An 18,752-nucleotide genomic window follows, 5' to 3' on the forward strand; every position below is an offset into this window, starting at 1 on the left:
CGAGAGAGAGGCGCTACGGCCCTTTAAGGCAAGGTCAGCGCCTTTTTCTAAAAATGATCAGACTTTTTAAAAAAGTTTTTTGGTAAAAATGTTGACCCCAGACACGTCTGTCCTGGCTTTCTCTGCAGCCCAGTGCCAAGGCCTGAGTCTGGTCTCTCCGGAGGCCCTCAGTCCCGCCTGCAGAGCGGGCTCTGACGCTCCCCAGGCACGTGTGCAGGCACCGGTCAGTGGCGTGGACGGCAGGAGCCCGGCACCCTGCGTCCCCGACGCCAGCGGCCCGGTGCTGCCTGGGGCGGGCCTGCGAGCGCGGCTCCGAGCTTAACCGTCAACCCAGTGCGGTCCTGCGACTGAGTCCCAAGCATGCAAAAAGACAGAAAAGCGTCACCTTGTTCCGTTAGAAAGTCAGACTGCTGGAAGTCTGAGAAAGCATAAAGACGGTGGGCTGCTCGACAGAAAGGCACTGGTTCCTAGTCTGCCGGTCCCAGAGGCCAGAGGTCAGAGGTCAGGAGGCCATGCACATCGATAAACAAGGTGGTTATTTGGGCAAAGAGGCCGGAAGACGAAAGGAACGAAGAAGAGAAGAGACAAGAAAAGGCGGTGAGTCCGGTGAGACGAGCGGCAGCCTCCGGACGTCCCTGCAGCCACTGGAAACCAGGCCACACCGGCCCCGCGGCCCAGCCCAGCCCAGGCGGGCGGGATCCCTCCCCTCGCACTCCCGCCTGTGTCCCGCCCGGGAACAGCCCCGGACGACTGTGCAACTCGTAATGAAGTTGTCAGACGTGGACCTGCACTAACCCCTCCTGCGTTCGTCTGGGCACCGACTTTGCAAACCCAGCAGAATCCCCAGGGCTGGGGCACTGCGCTCAGCATTTTAAACCAGCACCAGGAACCTGAAGGCTTTGCCCCCGACCCGTCACCTGCTGGGAGGGGAGCGGGGACTTGTGGGGGCAAGTCCACCTGCTTTCCACCCCAAAGCCGGCCAACAGCACTTGGGACTGAGACCACGGGGCCCCTGAGCTTCCCAGTGACTCAGCCCCAGGACGTGCCACTCACCCTCTCCTGTTGTCACCCTCCCTCCGGTCCCTCCCCGCCTGCATGCCCCGCCCCCTTCACCTGCACAAGCACCTTGCTACAGGTGAGACAAGCGTCCTGCAGCAACGGGCCCTGCTGTGGCCTCTGCCCTCTCACTAGCATCCTTCCTCCTCCTCCTGAGGCCTGCACCTCCAAGGGCAAGTCACAGGGGTGAGAGGGTAGCGGGGGGTCACAGGGGTAAGGGGACGGGGGACACCCCCTCCCCAGGAACCCCGGGGAGGGCCAGAGCACTCTTGGGAAGCTCTGAGTACCACTTGTGTCTGATGCCAGTCCCGGCATACTTCATATCTCTCATCTTTCCTGGATCCGGAATTCAGCTTGTTGGCTTCCATTTGGGAGGGTGGAAAACAACAGCCCTAACTACTCATAACCAGAATTTTCCAAAATAAATGCTAAAGTTTGAGCCAAATTCACCATCCCTAAAAGTAATGCCATTTTACCTTCAAGGTAATGATTAGTTGAAAAAACTTCTAAAAATGTACAAAAAACAATTTGCCTTTTGTATTGGCTTCATCTTTTTCTCTTAATCTTTTTCTTAGTTCAGGGACTAGCCGCTCAAGTCTAACCACTGGTCTTCTAGGTTCAGGCGTAAACCCACGTGTCATCACGGAACTCGTTAGTAACGGCGGGCTGACCGCATTTCCAAACCCAAACCCCTCCCGCTCCCCCTTCTAAGGGCTGCCCCACGGCGCCCGGGGCGGTACCTGGACTCTCTCGGTGGCGCTGGGCCACAGCTGCCTGCACAGCACTTTCTTGAGGACGTCGGGAAGGAGGCTGACGGCGACGAGCAGGACGATGGCCAGCCAGGCGGGGCCGCTGGACAGCATGTGTATGAACACATAGTACATCCTTTGATAACTGAGGAACGGCCTGCAACGTCGAGGGAAAGGAGAAACGTAACACGATGGCAGGAGAAACACCGAAATCCTGGTCTGTTTTCTCTACTTGCACGAAGAGCCCATGTGTTCTGGAAGTTTTCACTTTTGTCACGACAGTCACTGGACAAGCCACCTAGCCTGCCTGCGGGGACTAACCCCATTAACACTGGGCTGTGGCCTCTCCCTGTAACGCTGCGTGTTAACCCACGGGAAAAGGAGAGGAATTCTATGAAGTCATCCCAACGGGGAAAACAAGTCCCCGAAGTTCAGTTTCAGAACAGCGGGAAAGATTTTGAAAGATGAAGTAGGTCATACTTTTTGTACCTTAGAATCATATCTGCGCAATAGCTATTAATGTGGAGAAGATATGCAAGCATGCATACCTTCATGCATTCATATCTGCACGCGTCAGCAGAACGATTAAATACTTAAAAATTTATGCCATAGGGGCTTCCCTGGTGGCACAGTGGTTGAGAGTCCGCCTGCCGATGCAGGGGACACGGGTTCGTGCCCCGGTCCGGGAAGATCCCATGTGCTGCGGAGTGGCTGGGCCCGTGAGCCGTGGCCACTGGGCCTGCGCGTCCAGAGCCTGTGCTCCGCAAGGGGAGGGGCCACAGCAGTGAGAGGCCCGTGTACCACAAAAAAAAAAAAAAAAAAATTATGCCATAATATATTTTTTTAATTTCCATAAAAATACAGAGAATGAAATGACTCTCCTGCCAGGTGACTCACAAAAGCCTCTGGAAAGGGGCAGTGATGATGCTAAACACAACCGCTTCTTGGCTCCGAAGCCCCAAGGCCCAGGAGCCGGCCTGGGAGTTCTCAGGCGAGGCTCCCATTTGCACAGCCACTCTGGAGAGCTCGCTAGAACCGCAGGGATCTGTGGCCTGGGGCAGGGCTGCTGGAAACCCACCAAAAGCTGGTCTGGTCTTCCTGGATTTCCTGGTCTCCAAGAATGTGCAATGCATGGATCTGGCCACTGGGGGGTCAGCAACAGAGCGGGTCATTGGGTGGATGTCAGCTCAGCAACCTCCACGTGGGGACCTGATGGACCGGGAAGCCTCTCCCCCATTTCGGGGGCCGCCTGCCCCTCCCGGGAGCCGAGGTCAGCACTGGGGACGCCAGGTGGAGGGGACACTGCTTCTGGCCTCCCGTTCGGCCAGGCTGTGGTCCTGGGCCTCACTCGCCTCCCCCCAGTCCCAGCCCTGCTCAGGAAATTCTCCATCTTATGGGGGAGGTGGAAACGTAAACGGGAGAATTACAGGTAAATCCAGCATGCGCTGTGACAGGGGAAGGAACAGCTGCTCGGAGGACCAGGTGGAAATGCCCGCCTGGGAGGTGACTCGAGGGAAGAGTGGATGAGGTTGATGGGCCGCCGGGTTTCGAAAGATGAACAGGCGCTCCCCAGGCAGGCTAGTGAGAAAGGACGTCTGGGCGGACGGAACAGCGCCGGCAAAGGCAGCCACTTGCTGCCCCCGTCAGGACTGACCGCTGTACTGCAACGGTCTCTAGACCGGCTGCCTTGTCTGTGTTCCACTCCCAAGTTCACTTCCAACACAGCAGCCACGGTGACCTTCCTAAGAGTGCAGTCGGACTCTGACGCTCCTCTGCTTAAAGTCCCCGATGGAGGCAGGCTGGACCTTCCTTCCCCTGCCGGGCCCCGCCCCAAGGTGTTTGCACGTGGGGCTCCCTTCCTTAGGAAGGGCTCTGGCTGGGGTCCGACTGCCTCGGCCAGCTCCCCGGGCGCACCCACCACGGTGCTGACAGTGCTTCCCTCCCCGGTTTCCGTTTAAATAACAGCTTTTCTGGAGACGCCTTCCCCCAGCCTTTGATCTGAACTAGGTCCCTTGCTGTAGCGTCAGGTCTGCTCCTCCTGTCACGTGTATGATGCAGCGTGTCTCCCCCACTGAGAACCTGGCGGAAAGGAGCAGGGACCACACCCGCCTCGTCCCCTGCGGGCCCCCCCCCCCGGCCCTGGTGCCATGCCCCTCCTGCACACAGTTGTCAGCCCTCGAGGAAAGACACCGTGGGGCCAGTAACGTAATGATGATTCTAGAATTACCAACTCCATACCAGATAATTCCTCCCCAGAGGAGGGAAAAGACGACGTAGAACAGCAGTGACCCCCAGATCACAAAGTGGTTTATCCAAGTCCAGTAGTGTGTGTCCAGCGCCAGCTGAAAGAGGGAAAAGGTGATTGATGGTGGTGTTACCTGGGCAGGGCCCTGGGAGCCCTGACAGCTGGGGAAGGAAGCGGGAAGAGAATGGAAACAGCCTTAATTTTAGCTCAAATGCCTACATCAACCTGTTTGGGAAAAACACACTTTAGGTTCCAATGGAGAGAAAGGGTTCCCCACGGCCTCCGAGTCTCAACATTGCCAGTAAGCCTGCCCGGATCCCAGGGAGATGCTCCCACAGGGCGACGCGGGCGGCGGCTCGAGGCGCTGGTCATAGCTCCACCCGGGACGTTGCTCTGGGTTTTCCAAGACCCGGGCTGGTAGGATTTGGGACCTTCATAATGAGATTCCAGGAAGAATCCGACCTGACTCGAAAAAGAGCTAAATTTTCCACGGTACGTTAATTTGTTCCAATTAAGATGGATTTTGCTTCTACTAGGGGTGGGGCAGATGGCCATTTAAAAGAAGTCTAATATCCATCCCTTCCCACAGAATAGGCTCCTTCCCTCCACCACCTTCTGTGCAATTCTGACCTTTGCCCCTTGGGGCCGGGGCCGAGTTGGTGGTGGGGAGAAGACCCCGGCAGGGTTAGCGTCAGGGTCACGACTCACTAGGAGGGCTGACTGTGCCCGGAGGAAGCACGTCAGGTCAGGGGATGTACCTTCAGGGTGACCGTAAACACCATCACCGTGAAAACCAGCGTCCCGAAGGTCCAGTTCCCAAATACCTGTGGAGACAAGAGTCCACGTCGTCTCCCACTAATACGGATTCTCCTCCTTCGCACTTCGCACGAGGGGCAGAGAGCACCTCCCACGGCCCCGCCTGACACTTCCAGCCCCAGACACGCGGAGACCCTGCGATGTCGCCAAAACGTGAGAGGGAGGCCGGCCGAGCCCGGCTCGCTAGGCCTCAGATCCCGCAGCATCGCTGGGGCGGGTGGTGGTTCCCGCTGGGCGCCCCGTCCTTCCTGCACAGCCACCCCCGGTGTTGCCCTCTCGCTGCTCCCGCAAACGGCGGCCCTGCTTACAAACCAGAGCAGGACACGCCTGCGAGCTAGAGTCACGGTCCGCAGGGGCCGACCCCGCTCCCCCCGCTCGCTATAGTCACGGTCCGCAGGGGCCGACCCCGCTCTCCCGCTCGTTAGAGTCACGGTCCGCAGGGGCCGACCCCGCTCCCCCCGCTCGCTATAGTCACGGTCCGCAGGGGCCGACCCCGCTCTCCCCGCTCGTGTTTCACGCGGACGAGACCTTTACCCGGCGGCCCAGCCCACGCTCGGTAGAGCGCGTGTCTAGTCTCTTTTCAGCTCAAACACCTTTCGGCTCGGAAGGCAAACCACGGCTGCCATCGTCCTGGGAGCGGTGAGAGCGACAGCCTTGTCCCCTGCGGGCGGCATCACCAGGATGCGGCCCCGTGGGAGCCATGGAAACGGAGGAGGGGAGACACGACAGAGCTGCACAAGGGCCCGGGGCAGGTCCGCGGCCAGGACCTCGGACACGCAGCAGCCCCCGGACGAGGCCCCGGCGGGATGTGGGCTCGGCCAGCGGGGAGCACACACGTCCGACCAGGGGACAACACGTTTCTCACCCACAGACACAGACACAAGCAAAAGGCAACACCAGCCACTTCAGAGTCTTCCTCCCGGGGACAAACCAGCCTCTTGTTGTTACTTTACAAGAGTTATTTTCTTTGAGATTTCTACACCGCCTAAGAGCCGACCCATTTCTGGTTTGTCGGATTCTGCGAGCTGGGCCTCAGAAAACGCTCCTAGTTCTTCTTTAAGAGAAAACAAAGCATTACCAGCCGGAATAAAAACTGCTTTCCCGTGTGGTTAGTTTTCAACCAAAGGAACATCCCTACACGCGACTCACTTCAGGCGAGCATGTGGGCTGCAGGCCTTGCGAGGTGTTTACCGAGGCAAGAACCTACTTGCAGAATTCTAGGAGAAAAACCAAAGCGCCAGGACTTCTGCAGGGAACAGACTTAAGGACCCTCGTCACTTCGTTCTTCGCTTCATCAGCGTGATCAAAACTGGGCTCAGATCCACAGCCACGGTGGCCGTCCCTGGAGGTGATTCTGTCCCTGAGGTGGGGGACACCTGCAGTGTCTGGGGACATTTCGGGGGAGGGGGCTACTGGCATCCAGGAGGCAGAGGCCAGGGGTCTGCTAACTGCACCGGGGCAGCCCTACAACCAAGAACTCCTGGCCTCACTGGCAACAGTGCCCAGGCTGGGAAACCCTCAAAAACAGGGCTCTCTCTTCAATGCTTCATGTCGGGGGCAGGAAATTTTCCCTCTGAGGTGGGCTGCAGCTCGGCAGTGGCCAGCAGGTGCAGGAGGACGCAGCGCCCGCTTCCTTTTCATTGGAAGCTACCGTTTTTAGCCAAAAGCAAGAGGTGAAGGCGCAGGGAGGGGGCGGCTCTGAACCCCGCGGGCACCATCAGCTCAGCTTCACGGGCAGAAGCCCTCACAGCCTTTGTGTTTGCCACCCCTGCCTGGGAGGGATTCAGAGATCCTTTACAAAACTGTTAGGCAGCAGCAAATGTGGCTGTGGAGCACCAGTGGCAGAGCGACAGGGCAGCTCCAGCAGCATCGCAATCGGGGACAACATTTAAATCACTCAAACGGCTTCTCATCTCTTCCCGAGAGGGGTAGGACGGTGCTTCCCAAGGCGCTGCCGAGATTCCTAGGATCCGGTAGATTCTGGTGGATCTGGGATCCACGCCCAGCCCAGCAAAACACAGGGTGTGCTGTTTACAGGCGAACAGCAGTAAAGCACAAGTGCCTTGAATCAGATTCAGGCCTTTGGGTTGGAACCTGGGCAAGGCTGCACACCTGGCCACCTTCACCTGTGCCCTCCGCCAGCTATCGCAGCTCACTGGGAGGTGATCACGGTAACACCTCCGTAAGCGCCTCTGGGGCTCCTTAGTTAAGGGAGCCCTCAGGTCGAGCTGATAGTCAACGCATTATTGAATTCATTACCCATCATTTCTATGGACTTTGGGGGTGATTCACTGGGGCTCCAATCCCCTTTCTCAAAGGGGTGTCCTGAGGGACGGCCTTTCTCCCGAGTGATATCAGTTCCCCAGCCCCCAGGAAGCCCCGGGGCTGATTTCCTAAAGCAACACGCGTCTCTGCGGAGAACGTCGTGAACTTCTGGGCCTCGCTCAGAGGAGAGGATTCAGTAGGAGGTCTCCCACCTCCCCCGCAACCAGGTCCAAGTTTAATTCCTTCTCCCACTCCGCCCTCTCTCCTCTTCCTCAGGACTATCTTGTAGGAAATCTTACTGCTCACAGAAGCTCTAAAGCCTAGAGCAGTTTAATTTTTGTGTGTAAAAATATCCCACGACAAACATGTCTTATGTTTTCTCAAGATCGCGGCCACATCTACTACATTCGCTTCACGTGCTGACTGGGAACCTCTGCTGAGCGCTGGTGTTCTTGTCCTCAGCCCGCTGAGGACAGCTCACGTTCCCGCGCTCTAGATGTTTACTGGCTTCTATTACAACGCGCCCCAAACTTTCAAGCGTGCACCTAGGAATATCCCGCAGTTCAACAATAAAATAATCATTGTCTTATATTCTCACTTGAGAAATAATACAGCTCTTGATGTCTGTGCAGAAAACGCTCCACAAGTGAATTTCTCTTTTTCGAAAGTTATCAATGATTCAGTTGTTCTCAACGGATCCACGAACACGCCTACAGAATGATTTAGGGGTCACCTCCCGACCATCACTAGAACGGGGCAGCTAAAATGTCCCACCAAGAAGACACGTCCGTCCTCCTTGGAAGAGGACAGAGATGACCGCTATCCTCACCGAACCACCTGCTGCCCAAGACCAAGGACGTCAGCAGCCCCCTGAGGCCGCCCTGGACTTACAGCTCTGTTTGCTGCTTTGTCTGAATTGCTACAGAACCAGCCTACGATATCATTTTTGGTTTTGTAAGGGATGCAACCCCCTTACCTGACAAACAAACAAGAATTTAAGACTCAGTGATCCAGAGCGAGAAGGCTCTGTGCGGAGGCCCCGAGGTACCGCAGGGGTCTAGAGTCAGACCATCGACGGAGCGCGCTCGCCACGTGTGGCCCTGGGGCTCCTGTCCTCCTGGTGATAAAGGTCTACCCTGGGTCCCCGCAGGTGTCCCTCCGCTTAGCGCTGGCCTTGCTCTCACGCCTCTACGTCTGCAGGTTGTTTATCGTCCCCCGGGCGCCAGTGACCCAAGGCACAGCTGTGGACAAACGCCCAGGTCCAGCACCTCGCTTGGTACGACGGTCGCGCACGCTGCTTCCTGACATCACCGTGCATCTCAGGAGCTTTTCACGCGACAGGATGTGCATGGCCTGTGCTGACTCTGTTCCCACGGGGGCCTCAGAGCTCCTGGCCCGTGAGCACAGGGCCCCAGCCAACAGGCGTTCTTTCTACCTCGCTCTCCCTTCCTGTCATCGTTCCAGATTCTAATCAACGCTTTTGTCCCATAACAGTTGAGCAAAGGCACAGAGGTGGCAGGTGGGGGAGGGATGGTACGGGAAAGACCCCTTCTAGACGCTGGGATCCGGGTTCCATGGTGGCTCAGGGCGCCCTCAGGAGTGAGTAGCAGAGAAACAGGAAACAGCAGAAGCCCTTGGCTCACGGGAAGGGCCTCAAGGCACCCGGGCCTGCAGCTCTGACCACAGCAGCGGCAGGAGGAGATGCGGCCCAGCCTCGTGCCGGGAAGGCCCCCCAGGCCTGCATCCGGGGCCCCTCGGGCGACCAGCACCTGTGTCCAGGGTGCATGTCCCCTCCCTGCTCACACCCGCCCTCTTGTGGGCTTGCAGAGCAGGGCCAACCATGTCACCACGTGATGTGAGCGTCAAGCAATGCAGCAGCTGCATGGTCTAAAACACTACCCTAGGTCTGAGCTCTAATTCCCTGACCTCGTACAGTACTCATCTGTCAACTTCCATTTGCTCGGCTCTAACACCGTGAAACTGTCCGACTGAAGGAGCAACTGGTGAGCGAGGGTGACGCCTGCAGAAGCGACTCACTGCCTGGATCCTGGGACCATGGATGCCGGGATACAAAGTCTGAGCTCTTTAAGGTACACGTGAGGTGCTCACTTAAAACTGGGCCCGCAAGGGACTCTCACTAAAGATGCATCAGAGCAAACGCTAAGACAGCTCGACTCAACCACCGGTACATGACGGCCTCGTGGCACCCGGGAGCTATTCTACCACAACTAAGACAAAGTGTAAATCCTTGAAAAATGGGAAGATTTTAGAAAAGTGCAAAAAGACTTTGAAAAATCCTCAAGATCAATTTAGGAAAAATTGGTTTCAGTTATAATGAGAGATGACAGCACCTTGCAGTCACAAGAAAAAAGAAACAGACAAACCGATGGGCAAACACACAGCAAGACTCTGAACTTCAGGCCAGCCACGCGGAGGGACAAACGGGCACAGAGGTGTCCCATCAGACAGGACGTGCAGTAAACCTCTGTTCACAAGCTCCCCTTCTCTACGTGGACCCTGGGGCATCAGGTCAGAAGCAGGGCGCCGGGCCCCGGGCCTCTCGTATTCTCCAGGCGGGGCTGGAGGTCGGCCACGGTCAAAGCAGCATCCCCTCCAGCCTCACATGCTCGTGTGTCTTCCTACTTACTTAGGTCAAGGGAGGTCCAAACAGATCAAGTCCACTTAGAAACACCACTGACCCCGCTGGTGGTCCCCAACATGGAAATACAGGGAGTAACCTCAGCAACAGGGACCCAAGTGGACGCACAGGTTTCTGGGACGACCCCAGTCCTACAGACGTGGGGCAGCAACTAACAGCATTTCTACCGACAAGCACACAAAGGGAGTCACGTTGGAAAATATTTTCAAGAAATATTTTATTTATAACGCACTCCAAAAACACAAAGGACGCACCCACAGATTTCTTACCATGTGTGTGTTGGTGGTCACTATCTGAGAGTGGGAAGGAAGCCATGGCAGAAAGAAAAAAGCAAGATACGAATAAAACAACCCCTAGAAATTATGCAGAAAACCAGAGCGCTGAACGCCTACCAGGCAAGTGTAAATCTACTTGTTGCGAAGTAAACAGATACTTAAGGATGTGAACAAACACTAAAATGGGTTAAATACTAAATTATTTCCCATATTTAATAAGCCACGTCTCAACGATCAAATCGAACCACTAGGTATATAGCTAACGGTGAGTAAGCTACAGAACTAAAGCCTGGAACTCCTCAGGAAGGGTGTCCCTACAGTCGGCAGAACTCTGCCATCACGTCCCTTCCATCCAGCTGGGGGGCAGACACCCAGACACGGTCCCCGCGGGCTGTGCTGAGACTGCGCTGACCCGGGATCGTGCTGGATTCAAGCTCTATCCCCAAAGAACCCCGGAGCCACGCTGACACGACCCAGTTCCGTACTAACCTGTCCGTTGCTGGTCACGGTTGTGTTTTCAAACATGAAGTAAGCACCGAAGAAAAACACCAGAGCATCGAACACGCCTAAGAACGTCCAGTAAATGAACACGCGCCAGCGGAGGAGAGCGTTCTTGGCGATGTCTCTGGGGGAGGCAAAGGGTGGGAACCTGTGAGCGCGTCCAGGCGCACGCGCCCACTCAGCCCCCACCGTGTCCACCGGCCCTGCGGCCGCCGTCCCCGTCCGGGGGCCCCTGACTCGCGGAGAGCCCCGAGGTGGCAGAGCTGCAGGGACAAGCAGGCACAGGAGAAGGAGGGCCCTCGGAGGGGGCGGGGCCCCTACCGACACCCACTTAGCCAAGCCCCGAAAAGCGGGTCCTGGAGAAGCCCGGCCGCGAGCACGGGGCTCCTGGTCTCCCGCCTGGGGTCACCCCACACAGCCTGTCCACGTCGCGGCCAGACCCCCACCTCCACCCGCCGACTGGCCGGCACACGCTCTGAATGCACGGAGCCCGTGGGATGCCAGGTGGGCCTCACGACTGGCCACGCCCCCGAGCCACACTGGATGCTCTGCGGCTCCTCCGGCCACACCACCTGTCACTTCACCCAACACCACACCCGGTCCCAGAAAGGCCCTGGGACAGCTTGTAGCACAAAGCTGTAGTAACCGAAACCATCACGGTCGAAGCACAGCGAGAAGGGAGCAAACATGCTGAGGTGTGAGGGGCGACGTCCCCAGCTGATACAGTGGGAAGGACCCACAGACATGAAGTGAGCTTCCTGGGAGCAAAAGCAAAATGCTCTCCAGACTCTGCATTTGACTACATACGGATATTCCTGAACAATCTCTGTTTGAATATTTTATTTCTCAAAAATGGACTGTGATATGACTAGAGGAAGAAAGATGCCAGCGCTCACACCTCTGCGTCCGAAAGGAAGGACACAGGACACAGGGACACGCTGGCATCCGAATGCCAGGGCCGCGGGCTTCCCGGACCAGGCTGTGCATTTCACGACAGGGCTTCCGACACCTGTCAGTCTAGTTCAGTAAGACAGAGAAGCTGCCGGGTTCCCTCCGGTGTGTGTCTAAAATGGTGTGGGTTCCCCATTTTCTTAGACTTACTCCTGTACCATTAAATGCACGTGACAAACTCACAGCTTGCTTTTTTTTTTTTTTATCACCTACAGGGATTATTTTGGACCCCAACACTTCAAGACCCCATTTAACGGCTAATGATTCTGATGTAGGCTGTGGGGCTGGTGAGGTCTCTTGACTGTGTGGGCACAGGACTCACACATGTGAAAAGCCTGCACAGAATGTAGTGCACACACACGTGAGCACACGTGTGCACACGAGCAAGGACCAGTAGGACGGCTGGGCGTGTCGCGTCGGTGCCCTGCTTGTGACCTTGTCCTGCGGTCCTGCAGGATGGTCTGTCAGATGCTACCACTGGGGAAACTGCATAAAACCTCACAGAATCTCTCTCCTATTTCTTACAACCACATGTGCATCTAAAATGTTCTGAGAATAACACGTTTAATTTACAAAGCCACAATAAACAGTGACACATTGAATCGGCCAAAGATCCTGGGGTGCAGTTCTGAAATAGCAGAAAAACCATTTCCTTGTTATTAAAAATACTTTTTAGCAGAAAAGAGCACCCTGAGATCAGATACGTTAACTTTCTCTTTTCTCACTGAATGGAACCTATTTGGACCTGCGAGGATCATTTAGGCCATAAATCCGCTGGGGTCACAAGGGGATAGAAACTCTCACCCCAAGTTCTTTCATAACCATCGAAAATCACGTTAAATACAAACTGGCTTAACGTGTACATTTCAAACGCCACATAAGTCCTCTGTCTGAATTTGGAGTATATTCACTTAAATCACATGGCTTCCTGCTTGAAGAATCTCCTGTGGAAGCGAGCGTGTCAGCTGACGCGGAATCGTCTGGCTTTTAAGTACTTCAACCAAGTATTATCCGGATTCGCGGCAGGGCTGCCCGGTCCTTCTCCTTGGACAGCGGCTGCCTGCTTGAGGTACCTGTAGAGGGCAGGGTCCCTCTTGAGCGTGTCCATGGCGACGTGCTGCTCCGTCAGGCTGTGCAGCAGGATGGGGAGGGAGGTGAAGCTGATGTTGTAGAGAGTCAGGTAGGCAGTGTCGTACAGGGTCTGCGGGACCGAAAAGCCACGTGAAAACAGCACCCGGGCATCTCGACAAGACTTTCGGATGATTCGTTTCAATATGCATGTGTAGTTTTCATTTACAAAGGGCCACAGGCACGAGCATTCTAAAATGCACACAGAGCCATTTTTCTACAGATACAGAAGGACAAGGACATTTTTCAAAGTGTCAGGATGTCGACTAGTCTGGATTAAAATCACAGCGGACCCACCCGGTCCTGCCATTCCAAACCTGCAACAAGAGAAAGTTGCACGAAAGTTTGCAATTCTGATCGCCACCTCCAAGCTTAGATTTTCCCCGGTCCTGGCTGCTTTAGATGAAAGAAGATCAGCGACGGAACGGGGGGGGGTCATCTGGCCTGCATGCCCTGCCGTCCACCCTCCGCCCACCACAGACACATGTGGGGAAGAGGGTTAAGGCTCAGGTGAGCTCGACCTCAGGCATCAGGACTCACCTGTTGTGAAAACCCACAGAAGAACTGGTATAAAAACTGAGGGAAAATGAAGCAGACATTCTGAAAGAGAAGTCACACGCATGTTAATCAAGGGCACATTGTAAGACACGTCACTTTTCTATCCCGTCACAGAGCTTGGCCACGTGACACACTCTACCTGGGCAAAGTGCCCCACATTCTCCAGCAAGACGGGCAATGGCTCTAAAACTCCTTGCTCATCTCAGGGGCTCCCGCAGTGCACACGGGACCATTCTGGTCACCCTGAGATCAGACAGACTCAAGGGAAACTTGTAGCAGAGAAATGAGGCGGCAACGTCGGTGTCAGGGCAGACAGGAAAGAATGCAACCGCATTAAAGAAGAAGAAACTACTTCAAGGAACTATAAAAGAATGCCCCTTCCTCAAGCGTTTTACAGCCCGTATCTCACTGGTTCCACATTCAGTTTTGAGACTGCGAAGAGAGCTGGGCGTTTGCTCCCGTGGTCCTACGATTACCCTCTCCTTTCTGACAGTCACTTCTATCCATGGACAAATCACCCCTGTAGCCTCGGGCCATCATGACAGACGAGCCATCGCTCACACGCTTTGAGACGGTGAGAGGGGAAAGGAAAGCCTTCCTACCTTATAAAAGAAGTACTGCACAAGCTCAGATATTCGAATATAGTAAAAGTGCCCATGAACAAGTAGCATCTTCTTCAAATGCTTAAATTTCGGTATCGCATAGTCGCTGTTCCTTGCAGCCTGGCGACCTTCTTTCCCAATGATGCCTACGAGAAGGGAGCAAACGCGCTGAGGAAAGCCTTTCTCAACACCACGCAGGTGGACACGGACACAGGCAAAATGGGGTGGGCTGAACCGTGACTGTTGGATTTCTAGTCACGAACGCTCTGTGTCACAGACAGTGTCCTGAACGTGTGTCTACATTCTATGGCCCTGCCTTGGCTGTGTCCTTTCTCGTCCAGCTGCGTGATAAACCCGGGTTACCAAGAGGCGCAGGGAGGCAGAACCGAGGGGCTTACCTATGCCCACGTGGGCCTCTAGGATCATGCTGACGTCATTTGCGCCGTCACCAATCGCTAAAGTGATAGGGTGCTCTTTTGAAAATTTGATTAATTTAACAATCTGGAAAAGAAGCAAGTGCAGATTTCACCGTCTGTTTTATTTTTGCAGAGGTCATTCACTAACTAGGCAGAAACGACAACGATGTCAAGTTAGTCAAGGAAAAAGGAAACAACTATGTACTTAAAGTGAATTATTGATCATATGCAGTCTATTTTATCCACTTAGGATAAAACCTTTTTGACGTCGAAAGCGAAACACACTTCAGCAAAAGCAGCTGAGAAATGACTGTAGTAAGATGAGCTGAGCAGGCTGGTGGGCAGACAGGACGGAGAGTGAAATCCAGGAAGTCATTTGCAGGGGCGGCTCAACTCCTTATGTAAACGTGGGGGAAACAGATTTAAATATACGGGGTGGGGGGAGTGTGAATGCTGCATTCCGTTAGAAGATGCTGCTCTTCCAAGCTATCTGGTTTCAAGCATCTATTTTTTAAAATAAGCTGCTCATTTACTTTTCAAATTTGTCATGTGTGCAAAACCAAATCTGACAACTCAATGCAATGAATAATTTCCAAATTTTTAGTCTGTTTCTTGACAGTCTTTTTTCCTATTTATGTGCCAAGTATAAGGTTCCATGATGGAAAAGATGAGGGAAAAATGTGTGGATTGCCTTCTTGTTTCAAGACTGAGACACTAATCGGCATCAAAGTTTGCAAAAGTCACTTAAGAACCTAAAAGAAATACCAAGTATCATGTGAAGACCAAACGACATCCTTAGCTCTGTTCTGGACGTCACTGTACAAGGTTTACGCAGAGTCACACATTTAAGAGGGAAGCTGGGAATGAAACCATTTTTATCCCAAATAGAACGTACGTGAACGCCTGAGTCTGCTTCTCTTCACTGAGAATCACCCCAGGGCGATGCTTTATGTGTTTTATGCTTAGTGACACTGTCACGTGGCACGTCAGTGTAGCACGCATGCAAGGACGCGAAAAATGACCCCTTTGCACGTGGTGTTCAGTATTTTACCTTAAGCACTAGGTCAGTCTGAGAAGCTGACAGTTTCCTTCATGAGCAACTCAAGAGAAACTGATCTCCCTTATCTAAAATGTGGTTTACAGAATTGGGACCGTTTTAGGTTTACCAACACCAGAAAGGCACACATGCTCACGTTCGTATCCCATATGCTTTAAAAAATATTTAAAAACACACAACAGGGGGCTACCCTGGTGGCTCAGTGGTTAAGAATCCGCCTGCCAATGCAGGGGACACGGGTTCGAGCCCTGGTCCAGGAAGATCCCACGCGCCGCAGAGCAACTAAGCCCGTGCGCCACAACTACTGAGCCCACGTGCCACAACTACTGAGCCTGTGCTCTAGAGCCACAACTACTGAAGTCCACACGCCTAGAGCTTGTGCTCCACAACGAGAAGCCACTGCAATGAGAAGCCCGCGCACTGCAACGAAGAGTAGCCCCCGCTCACCGCAACTAGAGAAAGCCCACGTGCAGCAACGAAGACCCAACGCAGCCAAAAAAAAAAAAAAAATTAAGAAAAAAACACGTCAGGTGGTGTTTCCACAAGAGTGTGGTGCAATGGGCAGAACGTGAGTTCAGAGTCCGACAGAGTGGAAGCCGATTCGGACCGCCACTTTCCAGATCATCCCGCCAGGCAGGTTCTCCCGATTTTGTGTCTTAGGTACTTCATTCCTAAAATTAGCACAGCCTCCCTCGCCTCAAGGGTTACCGTGAGGGTCGGTGGGTTCGCACCTGCCTCAGCAATCGGCACACAGTAGGTGCTCGACGGCAGCTGCCTCCCCCCGGGCTTCCGTACAGACGGCTCTACCTCCTTGATACAGATCTGTTTACGTGAGAGATGGGACGAGCATCTCCCTTGGTCTCTGCACCCGGAAGGGCCATCCATCTGATTCCATCAATGCTTACTAACCACAGCGAGCAAAGTTAAGTCTCACGTTTCAATTTCTATCATTTTTGCTTCCATTTTTAAAAGGAGGTGCTTTGCTGGATTTAAAAATAAAACCCAGAGGCTGTAAGGGCTCATGAATGGCTCTCACTACGTAACCCCTTCCCCCGGGGATCCCTAGCTGGTTCCTGGTGGGCGGCGGACCTGGGCCTTCTGCAGGGGCGCCATCCGGCAGCAGAGCACGGCGCTGCAGTTCCGGCAGATGTCCAGGAAGAGCTCTCGGTAGTGGCTGGAGCTCCCGTCCTCACACGGCTTCATTATCAAGGACAGCGCGGCACCATCAATAATTAAACCGTAGTCCTGCATATCGGCCGAGAGTCTGTTAGATCATACAAACCAGAGAAATTACTCAGTAACTAAATCCAGAGATTTGAGAAGACTACGTACTTTTTGGGGATATCTATAGATGCTACACAGTCAGGATCAAGGATTAAGAAACTGGGTTTTCTTGTTTTGTCAATAATAACACAGCCTCTAGATTAGTGGCTGTAAGGCCTTTGATTACATTTTAAAATTGTGTGTGAATTAAACTTTCTCATTTCACTGAGGCAAAACAAACAACGGTCGCAACTGTGGACTCCTGGGCGTGTTCCGGTACTTCTTGACAACAGAAGGAGAGCGTTTATCCCGCTATCGAAGAGATCGGCCTTCATTCCCGAACTGCCTGGCCACCTCAGCCAACCACAGGCTTTATTGTTACAACTAATACCTCCGTGCTACTCTGCCCGGGTGACCTGACTTGGAAAGAACATGGTCGTAATTTCTCTTTGCTGGGTTTCAAAATTACAAGGAATATCTCTAATCCCCAAAAGGAATTCTGCAGACAGGGCAAAGGGAAATATCGCTGTACTATTTATAAATGAATAATTTTAGATCCACATATGATTAGAGAGCTGCCTTTGCTTTATCTAAATTAATGAAAATTGGAAACGACTCAAATGAAATCTAACCTTAGATCATGCGTCTAATACCAGCAAGGAGAGCGTTGATAAAATGTGGATAAACTGGCGAATATTCTTGGAAAAAACAACTGTCGGGCATACACTGTTCTGTCTTAATCGACAAACGACCACGCATTATTCACGTCTCCCTCCTGCTCTGGCGGGAGCCCTGAGGAATCCACGATGCAGCCCGCAAGCGTCGTAGAAGCAGATGGGAATCACCCCAGGCACGATAGTTTGTAAATCCATGAATGAAGTCTCTTTGCACCCTCAGCCAGCAGTCTGCAAGTGAGCGCGCACACACACGCACACACACACACACACACACACACACACACACACCCCGCTCTGATGCAAAAAGGCATATATGTCACAGTTGCTAGAGAGAAATAGCTCTGGTCATGGTCCCGACCACGGGATGCTGTTAGAGGCCAGAGGACAGGACCACGTCCGCACAAAGGGAGCTGAGGCCACGGCCCTGCCCCCGGAGCTTGCCCAGTCCGTCTGCAAACGTCCCGCCTACCCTGAGAAGCTGTCCCGGGTCAGGCTGGCGCTGCAGTGCAGGACGGTCTTGCTCAGCTCGCAGAGCACGTCGTGCAGGCTCTGCTCCTCCAGCCTCTTGGTGGTCACCTCGAGCAGCTGCGTGTTCCTGCGGAAGAGCCTGCAGGCGTAGCAGGCGGCGGCTGCCGTCTCCATCTTGTCACCCGTGAGCACCCACACCTTGATGCCCGCCTTCTGCAGGGCCTCGATGGTGTCGGCCGCCTTCTCCTGCAGCCTGGGGGGTGGGGGGCGGGGGACAACACACACACGTCAGCGTGGACACAGCAAACCAAGTGCAGAATTCCGAGAACTTGTGATCTACTGAACTGTTTCAGTTTTTTGCCCCCAAATTAAAAAGCACCGCGGTGCTGGCTCATGATTTCCCGTGAAGGACCCGAGGCTGGTTCCAGCTGTGTATTAACCTTTTACAACAGAACACTTCCTAACACGAGAAAATCCACAGGGATAAAATACTAAGAAACAAAGCGGCATCTTGTACGAGTAACAGTGGCCGAGCACACAGTTTTCTGCCTGGTGGGACTTGCTACTCAGAGAGGACTTTACGCTATTATAAGACAGCCCGTCATAACCACCAACCAAAAGAGTCTTAACCAGGGAAAAACGGGACCTGGAAAAGAGGTGGCGCTCACCACCTTTTCACTGTGCATAAACTGTTCTAATTTTGCCACGTATCAAATCGGAGCCCAGGTTCCCCTAAAGAACGTGAAATGCCAGGCGTGGCTCTGGGACGGGCTGATGGCGTCGCAGGCTCGCCCCGCGTCAGATGCTGCGGGAAGCACTTGCCTGCGACGTTCTGTCTTTGCCAGAACCTTACAGGATGAGGACGGTGTTAGGATCCTGGTCTACGTGTAGAAAACCCACAGCTTGCAGAGGCCACAACACATGTCTGAGGATAAACGGCACTCTTGACCTTGGTCGGGCTGTCTTGCCATCCGTGGAAGTCTGGCAGCAAAACCACGTCTGCCTCACTTGGGGGCCTGCTGTGTTTTCTAGATTTTAGAGTCTTAGTTTTTGATAGATGTGTGTC

At 53.9% G+C, this 18,752-nt stretch overlaps 1 protein-coding gene across 1 annotated transcript in view; it reads right to left on the reverse strand.

Moving 5' to 3' along the window:
• Positions 1-394: 394 nt before the first annotated feature.
• Positions 395-18,752, reverse strand: part of ATP11A (ATPase phospholipid transporting 11A) — a gene marked incomplete at both ends in the record, with an annotated part of 84,473 nt that continues 66,115 nt past the window's right edge. Inside the window, 11 exons of the mRNA XM_082675351.1 lie at positions 395-472; positions 1,797-1,962; positions 4,044-4,147; positions 4,809-4,874; positions 10,555-10,690; positions 12,591-12,718; positions 13,186-13,245; positions 13,806-13,951; positions 14,204-14,306; positions 16,368-16,542; positions 17,688-17,939. Of these exons, the coding sequence (XP_082531477.1) occupies positions 395-472; positions 1,797-1,962; positions 4,044-4,147; positions 4,809-4,874; positions 10,555-10,690; positions 12,591-12,718; positions 13,186-13,245; positions 13,806-13,951; positions 14,204-14,306; positions 16,368-16,542; positions 17,688-17,939 (1,414 nt within the window). The remainder of the gene's footprint in view (positions 473-1,796; positions 1,963-4,043; positions 4,148-4,808; positions 4,875-10,554; positions 10,691-12,590; positions 12,719-13,185; positions 13,246-13,805; positions 13,952-14,203; positions 14,307-16,367; positions 16,543-17,687; positions 17,940-18,752) is intronic.

Source organism: Grampus griseus (genome assembly GCF_964374135.1).
Source record: "Grampus griseus genome assembly, chromosome: 18".
In the NCBI taxonomy this organism is placed as follows: Eukaryota; Metazoa; Chordata; class Mammalia; order Artiodactyla; family Delphinidae; genus Grampus; species Grampus griseus.